Genomic DNA, 16,633 nt, shown 5'->3' with positions numbered 1-16,633 from the left:
GGGCTCGTGGGAAAATATCAACTAAACCCAGCAAGCCGTAGTCCTCAGCATATAAACCATTTGTCTATGTACACAAGAACTTTTCTCTTTGTCTCCACACTCAAACTTGGCCAGAGTTAGAATGCAGAGAGAGAGAAACTATTACTCATGCAAAAGTCCCAAAACCTTCTCACTTTCAAAACCTCCAGTCACACCATGCAACTAAATCATATTCCCTTCAAATTTTCTACACACACTCCTCTCTCCTACATGCTTAAACTTCCTTGCCTTTCTTTCTAATGATTTAAAATCCCCTTAAAACCTGTACATATCTCATTCCTTTCTAATTCTGACCTGACACTTCAAAAATCCTTCCCAACTTGCCCTCTACCAACCATATAACCTAAATAATAAAGTATTCTTCTCTCTTTCCCTCTCCCATCCACGCACTGCTTTGAAGCTGCTGTTACCTGGGGAGGGAGAGGGGGAGAATGAAGGCAACTTTTCAGAGTCCTGCTGCAGCCTTTGGCTGTCTGGCTGCAAACAACCCAAAAGGGAGGGAAATGATGTACTGGCCGTATCCCCCCATTATTGCAGAACACAGACACAGACAAACAATAAGAGCCTGAACACTAACACATCCTCCCAATGAAGTCAAAGGAACTGCCCTGGAGAAAACTGTCTGCAATCCAGTCTGACACCTGTCTTTCAGTATGAAACAGAGGTGGCTTCAGGCAGATGATTGCAAAACAGAATCTCTTAAAAACACAATCTCTACACATATAAACTAATAGACCAACACTGAGACAGAAACCAGGAACGAGACACGGGCCCAACAGAACTAAGACAGAAACCAGGAACCAGAAACCGGGTACCAGGAACCAGATACAGGCATAGTCCCGACGTCTCGGGGTGCCTGGGGGATTGAGGCACTAATTAGGTGCTCTGCCACGTCTGGCACTCATTCCCCACCAGAAAACAGGTTTGCAAACATTTACCTCCAGAGGGTTACCAGGTCCACGAGGGCCGAAATGAGGTACAGTCGGAGTCGGGGAGGGAGGCTTCTCCTAGTCCTGAGTCCTGGGGCCCTGGAACATCATCAGGGGCCGGCTCCCCTAGAAGTCAGAACAGAACAATTCCCCCCCTCCCGAGGCCGATGTCCTCTCTAGGTGGGTCTCTGCAGCGACACGGTACGCTGCTATCTCGCTGGGGACTCCAAAATGTTATACCGAGAAATTAGCGAGTTGACCACCCAAGCTAATTTTAAATTGTGGACTTTATTAGTGTGCGGCTGCCAGGGATATTCACATCCAAATCAAGCAGCCCCCATCAGGGGTTGAGCTAGGGTTTATATAGGGAGTATACAGGACAGGGAGGGGGATGGATCTTTGAAGTCTGGCAAGAGGAAGAGGTTTTTTGGGGGCTGGTCAAGGACACCCTTCTCCCTCTGTGTAGACATGATAATGCTGTGCAAACTTTCTCACAATGGAGGCTTCCAGAGATATGATCTGAGGGCTGTGGCCTGAGCAGCCAGATAAGGGTCTTGCTAAGGAATTTGGAGGTTTCCAGAGATATGATCTGAGGGCTGGAGCCTGAGCAGCCAGATAAGGGTCTTGCTAAGGAATTTGGAGTTTTCCATGGCCTAAAGGGTTCTACTACCTAAATGGTAAAATAATGTTCTGCATTACAGTTACTCAGAAATTGGCCACATGCCCAGATCCCCCCAACATGGAGGAACCCATGTGGAAAATGGCAAGTTTCTTCTAGGAGAAGAAATTCTGTGTTTCCCTACCATGTGAGTGAGAACAGCCTCTTTGCATGTTTTTAAAACTAGACTGGGACAGTCTCATGATCTCTTCCTGGTAGCATCAAAGTGGGGAAAGTCGGAAAAGATCTTATTCACCTCCTACATAGGCACCATGTAATTGATCTGGGTAAGGAGGAAAGACTTCTCCCTTCCCCTTCTCCCATTAAGCCCTGTAGCACCGAGAAGCAGGACTCAGATTTGGTCTATTTGTCTTTTTCAATTCTAATTACAATAGAGGCCCCAGACCTGGGGGCTTGAGCCATGGTGACCTTGAAATCAGGATTCCAGGTCAGATGTCCTGCCAGCTCAACAGGGGTGGGTATATAGGTCCAGGAGGGTTTATGACTTCAAAACTGATGGGACTGATGCTACATAGGAAACAAACTAAGTTGTGAACCTAATCTAGGTATGGGGAATCTGTGGCCTCGAGGTTACATGTGGCCCTCTAGGTCCTCAAGTGAGGCCCTTTGACTGAATCCAAATTTCACAGAACAAATTCCCTTAATAAAAGAATTAGGTACTAATTCATCTCCCTTCCCCTCAGACTGAAAACAGGATGTGTTTGTGTGTGGGGGGGAAATATAATCTGAGATACTGGAGAAAATATTTATATGTTTTTATATGTTTTTGCTATACCTTTGAAGTAAATATTTTCTCTGCAAAAGCTAATCTATTAAGAGGTTAAGTGGAACTGGGGTGCTGAGCCCCCTAAAACTGAAGGAATACAATTAGTAAGGCACTGAGTCAATACCAGAGATGAACCCTGAGGGAGGGCTGAAATGTAACATACTTGGCCTTTGGGCAGGTGGGGGGCCAGGGTTGTCACTGTTACATCATACATTATGCCTAACACACTCTAAGCAGCTTCTCAAAGAAAATAACCTACAGAGTCCACCTGAAGAAGGAAAGTAGGAAGAGCCTTTGAGATAGATGAGCCTTGCTACCTCCCAGTCCTAGCCCTGAACATCCTGGATAGCTGGAGAAGGGAGTAGAAAGCCCTGCAGAAGAGCAATCATCTGAGGGGAGAGCTTGCAGAGGCCACAAGGAGTCACTAGGGGGAACCAGAGGACGGATAGATATGGTAGTGGGGCATAGACATGGCCTCTGGTGTTGGATGACCCAGCCTATGGCTCTGCACTTCTGTCTTAAACCTTAGTCTATCTCATTCACAACTCTACCACTTACATGAAGACAGAACCCAGAGAAATCAAAATATTTATAGCAGCACTTTTTTTTTTTGTGGCAGCAAAGGCTCAGAAACAAGGTAGATGCCCATTGACTAGGGAATGGCTAAATGAACTGTGGAACACGAATTTAAACAAATACTACTGTGCCGTAAGACATAATGTGTGCAATGAGTACAGAGAAGCATTTAAAGATCTATATGAACTGATGCAGAAGGAAGTTAGCAGAGCCAAGAAAATAATATAATGACTACAACAATGTAAATGGGAAGAACCATAACAAAAAATTAGATGTGAACAAAGGGACCTTCCTCCCTTCTTTGCAGGGATCCATTTCCCTCCCTTTTTATTCTTTGTTACAAAGGATGCCTCACTAGATAGAGGAGGGGAAAATTATATATTTGGAAATGAATGTGATGTGAATAAACAAGATATCAATAAGACTTTTTAAGATCTAAAGAGAGTAAACTCTAACCCCAAGACTCTCACCATACTAAATAATAACCCTAATTCTTTCAACCAGGCAACCAATGGTAGTGGGGGCCAAGTTAACATATTTAGCCTCTAGGAAACTGTCCTGGTGTAAATAAGAATGAAATACTGAATATGTTGAGTGAGAAGAGAATTATGGCAGCTCAATCAGGTAAGGCGCAAACAAATGAGCTTAGGCATCCATTTGCTTTGCCTTGTTGTTGTTCAGTTATTTTTCAGTAGTGTCCAGCTCTTTGTGACCCCATTTGGAGTTTTCTTGGGAAAGATACTGGAGTGGTTTGCCATTTCCTTCTCCAGCTCGTTTTGCAGATGAGAAAACTGAGGCAGACAGGGTGAAGTGACTTGCCTAGGGTCACACAGCCAGTAAGTATCTGAGGCCGGATTTGAACTCAGGAAGATGAGTCTTCCTGACTGTGGGCCAAGCACTCTATCCACTGTACCACCTAGCTGCCTTCACTTTGCCTCCATGACATCAGCATAGTATAGTGGAAAGAGCTCTAGATTTGGACTTAAGCTTGATTCTTGACTTCCTCACTTAGGAGCCATCTAAGCCATGGGGAAGTCACTGATCTTGCCTAAGGTTCACTTCCTCATCTATAAAAAGAGGAAAATAATATTTAAAATGTCTACCTCACAGAGCTGCTCTGAGGATCATATGTGCAAAGCACTGTAGAAATGTTATTCTTACATTTTCTTTAAATGAACTGAGTGGTTGTTGTTTTGGTACCAGAGCTGTCTATCTAGGTACCAAAGGATGAGGCAAAGCTAAAGGTAGCAGCACCAAAACAATTTACATGGTGACAGCAACAACTTAAAGAAAATAACATTTCAAGACTTCAGAATGCTGACCAATGCCATGAACAATTATGATATTAGAGGAATCAAAGTCAAGCATGCTTTCCACCTCTTGATACAGGTGCAAAATGAGGCATACATTTTTGGACATGATCAATGTGTCAATATGTTTTGCTTGCCTATACTTATTTCAAAGATTCAAATACCAACGAACCTCAGTTAGGATACCACAAAACCTAGCAACTTCTGGTAAATGAGAGAAGAGCTTGGAATACAATATTCCAAAAAGCACAAGATACGGACTTACAACCATGAATGACCTAAGCTACAAAGCTCAGTATAATCCTACAGGGGCAAAAATGAATCTTTAAAGGAAAGGAGGTATTTGAAGCATTTCTCTTGAAAGAGTTGAGTAGGTACCTATTTTGAAATGCAAGCATGAGAATCAAGAGAAACCTAGAAAAGTAAACATATTTGGATATTGGAAGGGGCTATAGTAGGGTACAGTGCCAACAATCTAATGAGAAAAAAAACCTAGATGCTTCCATAATTCTAATATCTTCAAAGGGTATTAATGGAGTTGAATAAGAAAAACAGAGGTCCTGGGGGTAGACTGAAATATACTATTGTAGAAAGGAGGTAGCTGGTAGCACTTGCAAGTCTCATAATGAAAAGAAAAGCATACAAATATGGAGAAAGAGATGGGAAAAGCAGGTATCAGATGGCCCTCACTCATACTTGGGCTGGATAAAGGGAAACTGAACATGCACATGGAGTCTGGTGTAGAAGTAAACATATCAAACTCAACAAAGGAACAGGTAGAGATGGGGGAAAAAGTAAGAGGAAGAATAACACCAGGCAGGAAATAGTGGCGAGCAAAGCAAACTTCCTAATCTTGAAGGGAGGAATAACAAGGCAAAAAAGAGCTGGAATCTAAGGGTGTGCCCATTGGTTGGGGAGCGGCTAAGCCAACTGTGGCATATGAATGTAATGGAATATTATTGTGGTGCAAGAAATTATCAAAGAGATGACTTCAGAGAATACTGAACTAATACAGAAAGAACTGAACAGAATCAGGAGAACAATGTAAACAATAACAACATTGTATCAAATTTTTTTTGTAAGACTTAAGAACTCTGATCAAAGCAAAGACTAACCAATATCTCAAGAAGATGTACGATAAAGCATGTTACCCGCCTCCTGACAGTGAGATGATGGGTTCAAGGTACAGAAGCAGACATGCATTTTTGGACATGGCCACAGTGTAGATTTGTTTTGCTACACTATGTTTATTTGTTACAAGGGTTTTTTTGTTTGTTTGTTTTTTGCCTTTCTTCTTAATTAGGGGAATTGGATATGAGTTTGATGGGAGAGGGGTTAGCAACAGCGATGTAAAAAAAATAGGGCTTTTAAAGCATTTAAATTTTTTTTTTACAGAAATATGAAAGAAAGAAGTTCAGATGAAAGCAGAGCTAAACAGGACATTTGTGAAAGTAACAGGTGGAATTAAATACTTTTAAAAATAGTAAACAGTCTGAAATGGAGACTTATAATTAAATATATAATCCACTTTTGTGTTCTGCTGTGTAAATGGAAGTGCTAATTTGTAGGGGTGTGTAAGTACAGAATAATTTTATTTTAAGCAAAAACAACAATTTTCCAACATATATACTACCACAATTGTTCTCATTCATTATAAAATAGTCATTAGCACAAGATGGGGCTTTGCTGCTGGCAAATCCCACAGATGTCATGAGGCAACTTCACCAACTTGTAATCACAGAACACAAACCCTGTATGAAACTCCTGCAGTCCTGCACTAGGCAGGGACTGATCCCTGACCCTGAAGTCTTACCATGTAGGTTGCAGAAGACAGTTCATAAATGACAGCCTGGGCTCCAACTTGTCATATTAATCATTCTGGAAAAAGAAAGGACATAGTTACATTTTTTTCTGGTTAATTTAAACAAATATTATCTTTGTGGAGAGAAGGCTTGTCCTAATTCAAAAGCCGAAAGGATGCAAACTACTTAACTGTTCAGAAATACAAAGCTAATCAGTTGTAATGTCCCTGGCATCGCGGGACAAGTGCCTATTTGAGGCCTCACATACCCCTTTAAAGGGAGAAATTCTTAGGTAAACATATTGTGTGCAACACTGCCATCTTCTGTTATCTACTGGGCATGGCCTGCACTGAAGCAAGAAACATAAGGCTCAAAGCAATCAGATTTAAAGTAGGGCTCTGACAAGGCTATCCTGTTCCTTTTACCCATCCACAGAAGGCAGGAAAAATGAATGAGAATCCATGCACATCCCCTAAAAGATTGCAGAAGCATCCACTGGAGATAAGACTTTCCCTAGCTTCATAAATGAATCCTATTCTCCACCTCCCCTACAGTTTGCCATAGCTCTCATGTGAAAGAACACAGGTACACACGTGTAGCCAATACCTAAAGGTGGCTGTATAAACGCAGGATGTGTCTATGCGTTGACCAAAAAAAGGTCAACCCAGTGTTTTGAGTTGTCTTAAACTCAGATGAGCTCCACCACTGCTCCAAATGATTTTGTAGAAGCTAACTATTATGGAGCACCAAAACTCAACTTGGCTGAAATAATTGGTCAGTTCTAAAGCCATCTAGAGACACAGACACAAACATCCTTGGAGATCTAACACAAGATAGAAGGAAACAGGCAGGATTTATATTTTTTTAAGGCTCTAGAGACACACTGATCTGCTCAGCTGTTGAGAGATGCATATTTTGGATGGTGGCCTAACCTGTGAGAAAGGTTCTGATGCCAGAGGTCCACCACTTAATACACACTGTAAGCATGCTGGGAACAGCTAACTAAATAAAAGCACCCCGTTCTTGAAAGCACTCAGCAGACCAATATGAGGAAGAGGAGGGAAGCCTGGCTCCAAGGTTCACTTCTCATGATCCGAGTTCTCTTTCTCTAGACGACAGGACTGTGTATAGTCTGTTACTCTGAATTCCTAAAGTCTCCTTGGGACATCATGTAAAAGTCCAACAAGCAGTGAGTCTTTAACAGTCACTGTCACTACAGACTCGACTTTCAGGGGGTTTTGTCCTTCTGCAAAATGTGAGCCTCACATAAGGCCCCAGCCCAAATGACCATACCTAAATCATGGGCACAAATGCCAGAGAAGCCAGGACACCTTTCTGAGTGTTCCTTCTTTTCATTAGTATACCTATCCTATCCCATCCCATCCCATCCTATCTCATCCCATCCTATCTCATCCCATCCCATCCCATCCCATCCCATCCCATCCCATCCCATCCTATCCCATCCCATCCCATCCCATCCCATCCCATCCTATCCCATCCCATCCCATCCCACCCTAAAAGCTGACTGAGACTCCTAAGTGCTGAAGGCAGGAGATGAAGATCAAGCTCTGTAAGCCATGCGCTGGTGAGTTTGGACCCTTGCTCACTCGTCCTCACCTGTTACTCAATTAGACTCCCATTTATTAACTGCCAGCTACAGGCAAGGCCCAGGGCTGGCCTCTAGGGATACAAAGACCAAAATGGCAGCACCCTCCCTCCAGAAGCTCCTATTACATATGGATGCCGGCTTCGTTAAACCCCTTTGCTTCGCGTGCTATTGCCGAGTGCCCCGTCCTCCTGGATATGCTCTTCTCTTCGGCTCCTCCCTGGTTCTTCTCTGGTCCATTGGGCTCCTCCTCCTCAGCATCCTTTAGTGGGCCTCCCTTAATGGGGCGCCCCTCCCTCAAGGTTCTGTTCCTGGCTCTCTTCCCTTCTCTCTATCATCTCTCACATCACCTCCCACACGGGATCGTCATTTCAAGATTAGCACCTAAAACAGTACCTAGTACATAGTAGGCACTTAACGGTTGGTTGCTGCATCCTTCATTCTGGAAGAGGACCAAAACGACACTGCTATGTTACAGTCAAGTGACAATGCTTCCGACTGAGCTTGGAATGCTCTACCACAGGCTGGGCACCCACAGTCCTTGTGGACAGCTGGGGTGGACTCTCTAAATTTGCACGTCTTGTGTTTCTTTGGAGCTATTTCAGTCCTGCTTTGCTCACAGAGCACAGCCCCTTTTCTGAGGAGGGCACACCAGACCAGCAGGTCCCGTGCCAGGGTCTCCCATGTCACACAACCAATTCCAAAGAGTGCTTGCTGTCTAGCTCTTGGACCTTAAGTATCCTGCTCTTCCAGCTCTTTGGGTCGAGCCATTTCTAATATGTTCCTTCACCTGAAGGCAGGAAAGAATTGACAGCAGATGCTGAAGCAATAGCAGGGCTGTGCACTCCCAGGCCCCAGACCAGGTGGGGAGATTCAAGGCCTGCTTTCATACCCAGGGTTTTAACAGCATGTCACCTGCCTCACTTGCAGTCACAGAGGAAAGGATACATTCACTGCTAACTCAGCAGCCACATTAAAAGGCCCCCTGCTTCCTTTTACTCAGGCATAGAATATCCAAGGCATGTTCCAAAGCTGAGAGCTAGTCCCCCCATTGTCTATGCCCAGAGCAGAACCAATAAATATCCATGTTGGGGATTCACCCCAGTGCCCAGGGCCAGCTCCTAAGGATTATGCTCTCATTAGGGGTTCCCCAATATCCCCCAGAATATAAATACTCTTTCCCCCCGCCATGGTTCCTGACCATTTTTTAAATTGATGACTTTTGCTGATCTGCAGATCTAGTAAGCAGACATTGCATGGAACACTAAAGTCATAAGAGTATTAGTGTTGTTCAGTCATGTCTAACTCTTCATAACCCCCTTTTTGGGGTTTCCTTGGCAAAGCTACCAGAGTGGTTTGCCATTTCCTTCTCCAGCTCATCTTACAGATGAGGAAACTGAGGCAAACAGGGTGAAGTGACTTGCCCAGGGTCATAGCTAGTAAGTGTCTGAGGCTGGATTTGAACTCAGGAAGATGTCTTCCTGATTCCAAGCCCAGCATCACTCTATCCACTGAGCCACCTAGCTGCCCCAGAATATTAGGATCCTCATTTTAATGTCTAACAAAAATAAGCTGGAATTTTTCTTTGAGCTCTGGTCTGCAGACTTTCAAGTTGTTTAAATTGATTTACCCTAATTCAGGCCCTCATCACCTTTTGCAACAGACTTCTAACTGGTTTCCTTGCCTGACACTCCAATACATCTTCCATTCAACTGCCAAGGTGGTTCTTAATCTACAGTAATGAGCTCCCACGGCTCACTATTACCTCCTGAAGTCAGTTATAATCTCCCCTGGTGGGCATCTGAAGCTCTTCATAAGCTGCCTCAAATCTTCTCCATGCACTCGGTAAGCTGGCTATGCTGGCCTGTGTTTGCCCCTGGCTGGGACTCTCAGGTTTCCCTGGCTTTCTTCAAGATTCTTCTTAAATCCTACCACCCACAAGAGGTCTTTCCCAGGTCTCCTCCATGCTGGTGCATGCTCTGTCAGAATACCTTTCATCTTCTCTGTAAATATCTTAGAGGTATCTAGTTATTTAGGTAACCTCCTTTATTAGAATGGACATTCCTTGAAGGCAGGATTTTTTTGCAGGGGGGAGTTGTCTGTTTTTTATGCTCTGACCTTAGCAGAGTACACATAGTAGGCACTTCAGAAACACTTGTTGACTAACTTTCTAAAAGAGAACATACTTTCGGAAGATCCCATCATGGAAGATGATTTTCTTTTGAAAACTGATGAACAGCTTTAGTGTTTAGAGATAGGGACTACACCTGTAATTCTATTATTCATTCATTCATTCAAAAACTCCTGGGTAGGGAAACTCCAACCAATGCAGCTGTTTTCTCTGTAACTTCAAGACCTGCCCAGAGAGAGAGTCCAGGGTCATACAGTATGTATCCAAAGTGGGACTTGAACCCAGGTCTTCCTGGCTTTGAGGCCAGTCCTCTGTTGCTCAGCATTTGCTTATTTTGGGGTCATCTTAAAAAAACAAACACTCCCAATTCTGAAGCCTACCGATTATGTGACCCTGGGCAAGTCATTTTACTTCTAGGAAGGCTGCAGGAAGGTGCAGATTGAAATTTGTAAAGAAAATTTCCTCACCTGGAGTTCCCTATGTGATGAAATCTAACTGGACCTAAACTTCCCCTGTCTGTGTACCAAAGATGGAGACTCAGCTTAACCTTCAAACTCTCTTTCTCCTGAAATCCTTTCCTCTTCTCTACCTATTTTTTCATTTTTCCCACTTTTAAGCCTTCTACTCCAACTAAGCTTGCTGTTCCCACCCCCCGACACTGACTTGGTCATTCCCACCTTTGCATCTCTTGTGCCAAATGATTAACTTAACCCCTATGTCATTCCAATCAGTATTGTTCAGTTTAGTGAGATTCCATGGGGTAGTGATTACTTTTATTATACTTGTCTATTATCATCTATTGATAGACATTTAGCAATATACATTTAGTCAATCCAAGCAACTATACTAGCACATATTTTACATTTCTTATATTTAAGGATAATTAGATAAAGTTAGGCAGATTCTGTGTTATACTCTTAGGAAGTTCTATATTTTAGGCCCCAGAACTTTGTTGTGCCTTCATTTGCTTAAATATAAAAAGCTAACTAGAGGACCCTCCAGCTGTTTTGCTTTGTCATGATCATTTGCATAGTCATAGCAACCAAGCCCAGGCACGGTGGAGATGACCTCATGACAAGGAAAGCCCTCTGGTTTATTTTGGTCCCTCTGTTCTGCATCATCTCCTCTCTTGCCCAACATGAGGAAATGGACATGAACACTTGACCAGTGGGTGACCCTTGCCTGTCTTCTGACCAACATCCTATGACCACCAGTCTTGTCCATTTTGGCCTTGCTACTGGTCATGAGCTCATTGACACTGGGCTGATCTGTAGCTTCTCCTGGAAGGTCAAGGGATGGGTTTGTTGATCAATGAAAAATCTTGTATTTAACTCTGTATCACCTTGTCAAACACTATAAAATCAAGGTCCTGGAGACAGAGGGCATCTCAGATCGTAAGGAAGATCTAAGGATCCATTCATTGAAAGGGGCCAGGACCCTTTAATAAATGGTTAATGGCTCAGAGTTCTGCCTCAGTTTCTTTTATTGTAGATGGGACAGTTTTGGACCCCACACTCTGTGACATTGTCTCTTCCCTTGTTCCAGTTCTGGCCCTCACTAGCAGAATCCAGCTTAAAACTCACCTTTGGACACTATTCTGCTCTCATGAAACCACCCACCCACTGCCTTCAGTTTTTCATTTTTTGTGTTTGTTTTGTTTTTTACCCCATTCTACCCCTCTGGGGCTAGTCTCTGCCCTCAGTGTATACTTAATCACTGTGCACAAACCAGCTCAGTGAGAACATGAAGGGAGAAGAAAGATTTATTGAGAGAGAAGGGTTTTGAAAACTGATTTTTTAAGATTTCCATAAGCCCTTCAAAGTGCATGGCTTTATACTTTCTGGAAAAACAAAAAGAAAAACAGCAAGCTACCATATTAGCAGAGTATGCTATATAAACAGTAACTGAGGTTCTTCTCCAAGCCATTGATGAAGGAGTTGACAGGAGAGCCTTTCAGAGGACGGGGATGGGACCAGGCTCCCGCTCCAGCTCAGCTCCTATTCTTCAGGCAGGCAATAGGTTCTTGCCCTGTCAATTCTCAAAGGACATCCATAGGTACAGCAGAGTCAGATTTGGAACTGGAAGGGACCTCTGAGGCCGGACTCTCCATTTTACAGATGAGGAAACTGAGACCCACAGAGGTCTCCTGAGAGAGGTAACACAATTTGTTCAATGTCCCATGGCCAGCAGTAGTAGTGAGTGGCAGAGCCAGGGATTCGAGCTCGGGTCCTCTTGACTCCAGGAGCAGCGTTCTTTCTGATGCCCATGAAGCCTGTCCTTTTAGCTGGCGGCCGATTACTACCGCCTTTGGGGGAAGGGGGAAGGAGATTTACTGATGATTCCTTCATTGGCTCAAATGTGAAGTGGGAGTCATTTTCCATCGGTCCCTTGACTCGTGGCTATGTTCCCGTGTAGAGCCGCACCAAAATGCCCACCACCAAGATTAAAACGGCTGCGAGGAGGGCCAGCGCCCGTCGGAGGACCAAGTCTTTCAAAGATAAGGTGTTGTTTTTCGAATGGGGCCGAGAAAGGGGCTCCTCCGGCTTCTCTGGCTGTTCTGCCTGGCTCTCCCCTTTGTCGACAACATCTCCTGCATCTCCCAGTAAAACACCAGCCTGATGCTCTGAGTCCACTACAAGAGAACAGAATGTAGTCAGGCTGACGAGGGTGCGAACGACTCTCTTCCAAACTTCTAAAAGGATCATCCATCTAGAACAAACCTTGGGGGTCACCTAGTCCAAGTCCTTCATTTTACAGATGAGGAAGCTGAGGTCCAGTGATCTTCCCTATTATTTGTGATATTATTCTCCCATTTTACAGATGAGGGAAAAAATGAGGCAGACGGAGATTAAGTGATGAGCTAAGGGTCACGTAACTAGCTGCTAGTAAATTAGATAATCCGTAAATTTGCACTTGTGTAGGACACAGCTAGGTGGCGCCATGGTGCATAGAGTGCTGAGCCTGGAGTTAGGAAGATTCATCTTCTTGAGTTCAAATCTGGCCTCAGTCACTTACTAGCTGTGTGACCCTGGGCAAGTCACTTAACCTTGTCTGCCTGAGTTCCCCATCTATAAAATGAGCTGGAGAAAAAAAAATGTCAAGCTACCCCAGTATCTGCCAAGAAAACCCAAAATGGGGTCACAGAGAGTAGGGTATGACAGGAAAATGACCGAACAACAAGAGGAGAGACTAAAGGCCAGATGGGCCCTGAAGCATCTTGAGTTTGGAGTGATGCCTGATGGTTTAAACAGAGATTGCATTCCGAATATTCCAGCCCCCACACCTTGCCTTTCTGCTCTTGGTGCCAGGAAAGGTAAGGATTCTTCCGGTTAAGAGAAGGCCACATGTGGCCTTCTAGGTCCTTGGGTGCGGCCTTTTGACTGAGTCCAAGTTTTACAGAACAAGTCCTTTTATTAAGAGTATTCAGTCAAACCACCCCACTTGAGGACCTAGAGGGCCATGTGTGGCCTTGAGGCCGAAGGTTCCCACCCCAGCTGATACCTTATATTTGTATTTATTTATGCAGGTTTATATTGTACTGTCCCTCCCCCTTGGTAGAACATAAACTCCTTAGAGGGCAGCAGTACCTACCATTGGCCAGTGGCCAAACTTGAGAAGCTTTAGTGCTTTGAGATTCAGTGACTTGCCCGGGGTCCACCCAGCTACTAAGGGTCAGAGGCAGGATTTGAACCCAGATCTTCTTAACTTCAAGCCTACCCCATGCCATGACTAATAGTTATAGCCCTTTAATGGGTGATTCCCGGCCTCTGAACTAGATGAATTCCACAAGTTCAGCAGGAAGGGACAGTGAGTCATACCTGATAGGATTGGGCCCTGATAGATGATGCGATCCTGCTGGTTCTGAGCCCTGGTTACTTGACCCTTCAACTTGGCACGCACTCGAGCCTGAAAAGGGAAAGTCAGAACCAACCCCTGACCCTGCTTGGCAAGACTTTCCCTGGAGGGTTTTCACAGGAGGCTTGTCTCGGGAAAGCCAGCTCACGTAGCCCATTCCCTTTGCTTCCCAAATGTTGGTGATTTCCCCAGGGAGGCCCGGAGCTGGCCAGGTTTGAGGCAGGGAGAGACACCTGGCCCAGCTATCAGAGGACCAGCAAGTCATTCTCCCTCCCCAGGCTGAATTCTGTGTCCTCTGAGACCCCTGCAGGCTCGAAATCTGTGCTCCTAAAATCTATGCTCTTTCACAAAGTTGGAACAGAATGAGGGGAAAGGAATCAGGATGGTTCTCTCTTCGGTCAAGGGCTCCCTTATCCTTCCAGCTTCCCAGGGTCATTCTCAACTCTTCCCTCTCTCTTAGCCCCTTGTAGTCAATCAGTTACCACATCCTGTCATTTCTGCCTCCACGGCTCTATAGCATGCGTCCCTTTCTCTCCACCCACACAATCCTCTTCCTCTGGCGTCAATCATTTCAACAGTCTCTTCCTTGGTCTCTTCCCTTTACAATCCATCCTTGGCACCGGAAGTGTCAAACACACCACAGGCCAGAACCAGATGAAAATGGAATTGGGAAATATTTAATGAAATAAATACAAATACAATAGGATGTAGATAATGTTAACGTGTGGTTTTCTAAGTCAATCCACAGCATTCAAGGATCTTTATGTAAGGTTTAGTGTCCCCTTCCTCCTATTTCTTTTTGAGTTTAATGCCACTGATCTAGGTGATATCTCAGGTACCTTGCAATTTTAAATTTAGAATCTAGCTTTTCTCTTTCCAGGGCCTCAGTTTCCTTATCTGTGAAATCAGGGGTTGAACCAGCTAGCTAGGTCCCTTTCCAGATCTAAATCTATGATATGTGATTTTCCCCAGACCTCAGGTTCTTTAGCTGTGAAATGAAAGGGTTAAATTAGAAAACTTCTACGGTCCCTTTCTAGGCTTAAATCTGTACTCTGAGATCTCTCCTCTCTAAATCTCAGTTTACTCACCTGTAAAATGGAAAGATTGAATGTTGGAAGGGTTTAGATAGCTTCAAATGCCCTTTTGATCTGTGATTTTAAAGTCTCTGATCTTTCCCAAAAGTTTAAATGGCAGAGATAAAGAAAAGGAATTGAGAGATTTGTTAAAAATTGCTCCCTCCTACCTTGACTTTCACCCTGGTACTCACCTTAATCTTTAACATGCTCACCTGGAAGGGAGGAGGGAGGGGGGGAAAGCAGAAGTACTGCCACAGATCATATCAGTAAGGCTTTGGACCATTAGAGATGATGGCAGATAGGTTCCTAGTCTCCTCCCAAAGTCAAACTCTGATCTGCCTTATTCCTGAGATTCTCCTTTCCAGACCATTCCCAGTTGGTGCCCACCCCATATTTTTCTGACCAATGGATATACAAAGGAGGGCAGGCCCTAACCTGTCCATCTGGCTGTCTACACCAGCCTCCATGCCAGTGAAAACAAGAGACAAGTCAATCTCAAAAGGAGAAAAAGGTCTTCCAGAAGAAGGGCGAGACAGAAAAATGCTGCCTTGTTGACATTCTCCATGGGGAAGCCTTTGCAGGAATGAATCATGAGCAGGGTTACCTCTTCACTGGCCTTTTCCCAATTCAAGCGTAAGATGAAGCCCAGAAAGCAGACAGCTTGCAAGATGGAGCAGATGATGATGCCTGACCACAGACCTAGAAAGGGAAACACGAGCAAATATAAATCTCATTTATGGGAAACCTGCTCATCTCTTGGTCAGTTTGTCCTACAAGTTAGTGGTGAGTGGTACAATGGAGAGAGATTTGGAGTCAGGGGAAAGGGGTTCAAATCCAGAAGCTGCCACTTAGGATAAGCTGTATGACCTTGGGCAAGTCACTAAGACTCTCTGGGTTGCAATTTCCTTTCCTGGAAAAGGAAGGTGCTGAGCTAAATGGCCTCTGAGATCCTCTTCAGCTCAGATCTAGAATTCTACGGAGGGCAGGTTCAATTCAACAATTCAGTTAACCATTATCAGCTGCCAGCGAGGTTGTAGGCACCAGGCTGAGAACAATGCCAAGTAAAAGAAGACCCGATCTTGCACTTTAGGAAGCTTACACTGTATCTGGCTGTTGACGTAGCCCATATAGGAAGCATTCATGTAGGGCGTGAAGACTGGAGAATGCTTTAGCCACGGTATTTCAGTCGCTCTCACAACAACCCTGGGAATTTAGTGTTATAACTATCATTTTGAAGATGAGGAAAACGAGGCTGAAAAAGATGAAGCAACTTGCCCAGGGTTCCTCAGCTAGTGTCTGAGGCAGATCTTCCTGACTCCAAATCCTGACCCACAACCTTGCCATCTGCCCCGCCCCTGCCACTCTGATTCTCCTTACCGGGAAGAAGCCTGCTTCTGGAATGGACTCCCAGAAAACATGCCCTCTTTTTTCCCCTTGGGAAGTAAATCCACTGAGATTGGAACACCTGCTCCAGGTCGATCGATGAGTGAGCGCAAAGCTGCAGCGGGCTTGAGACTAGATCATGCTTCCTATTGTCTCCTGACCTACCGAGGCCACCCTGCCATCACCTCAGGCTCCCCGCTTCCCATCTCTTCCTTAGAGCACAGTAATCAAATCAACACTGCTGTGGCCTGTGGGTGGTTCATTATCTCTCTGTGATTCTTCAGACCTTTCCTTAAGTATATACTATTCTCCCCTTTCAGAATGAATTAACAAACGACAAATACATTCATTAAGTGCTTTCTGTGTGCAAAGTACTGTGCTAAGCTGGGGGTGCAAATAGGAAGAAAGACGCCCTGTCCTCAAGGGGTTCCCTTTCTAATGGGGGAGATATGGAAGGTTTCATTGCAATCCAGAAAAGTCC

General features: G+C 44.5%; 1 protein-coding gene across 1 annotated transcript in view; it reads right to left on the bottom strand.

Annotated features, from left to right (window-relative positions):
- Positions 1-11,591: 11,591 nt before the first annotated feature.
- SLC47A1 (solute carrier family 47 member 1) overlaps positions 11,592-16,633 on the bottom strand; it is a 45,811-nt gene continuing 40,769 nt past the window's right edge. Inside the window, exons 15-17 of the mRNA XM_021007038.2 lie at positions 15,374-15,468; positions 13,657-13,744; positions 11,592-12,470 (exon numbers count right to left, since the gene is read on the bottom strand). Of these exons, the coding sequence (XP_020862697.1) occupies positions 12,238-12,470; positions 13,657-13,744; positions 15,374-15,468 (416 nt within the window). The 3' untranslated portion in view covers positions 11,592-12,237. The remainder of the gene's footprint in view (positions 12,471-13,656; positions 13,745-15,373; positions 15,469-16,633) is intronic.

Source organism: Phascolarctos cinereus, unplaced genomic scaffold, assembly GCF_003287225.1.
Source record: "Phascolarctos cinereus isolate Bilbo 61053 unplaced genomic scaffold, phaCin_HiC Scaffold_5;HRSCAF=322, whole genome shotgun sequence".
Classification (NCBI taxonomy): Eukaryota; Metazoa; Chordata; class Mammalia; order Diprotodontia; family Phascolarctidae; genus Phascolarctos; species Phascolarctos cinereus.
The sequence above is the reverse complement of the archived record's forward strand: the minus strand, read 5'-3'. Positions and strand labels throughout refer to the sequence as shown.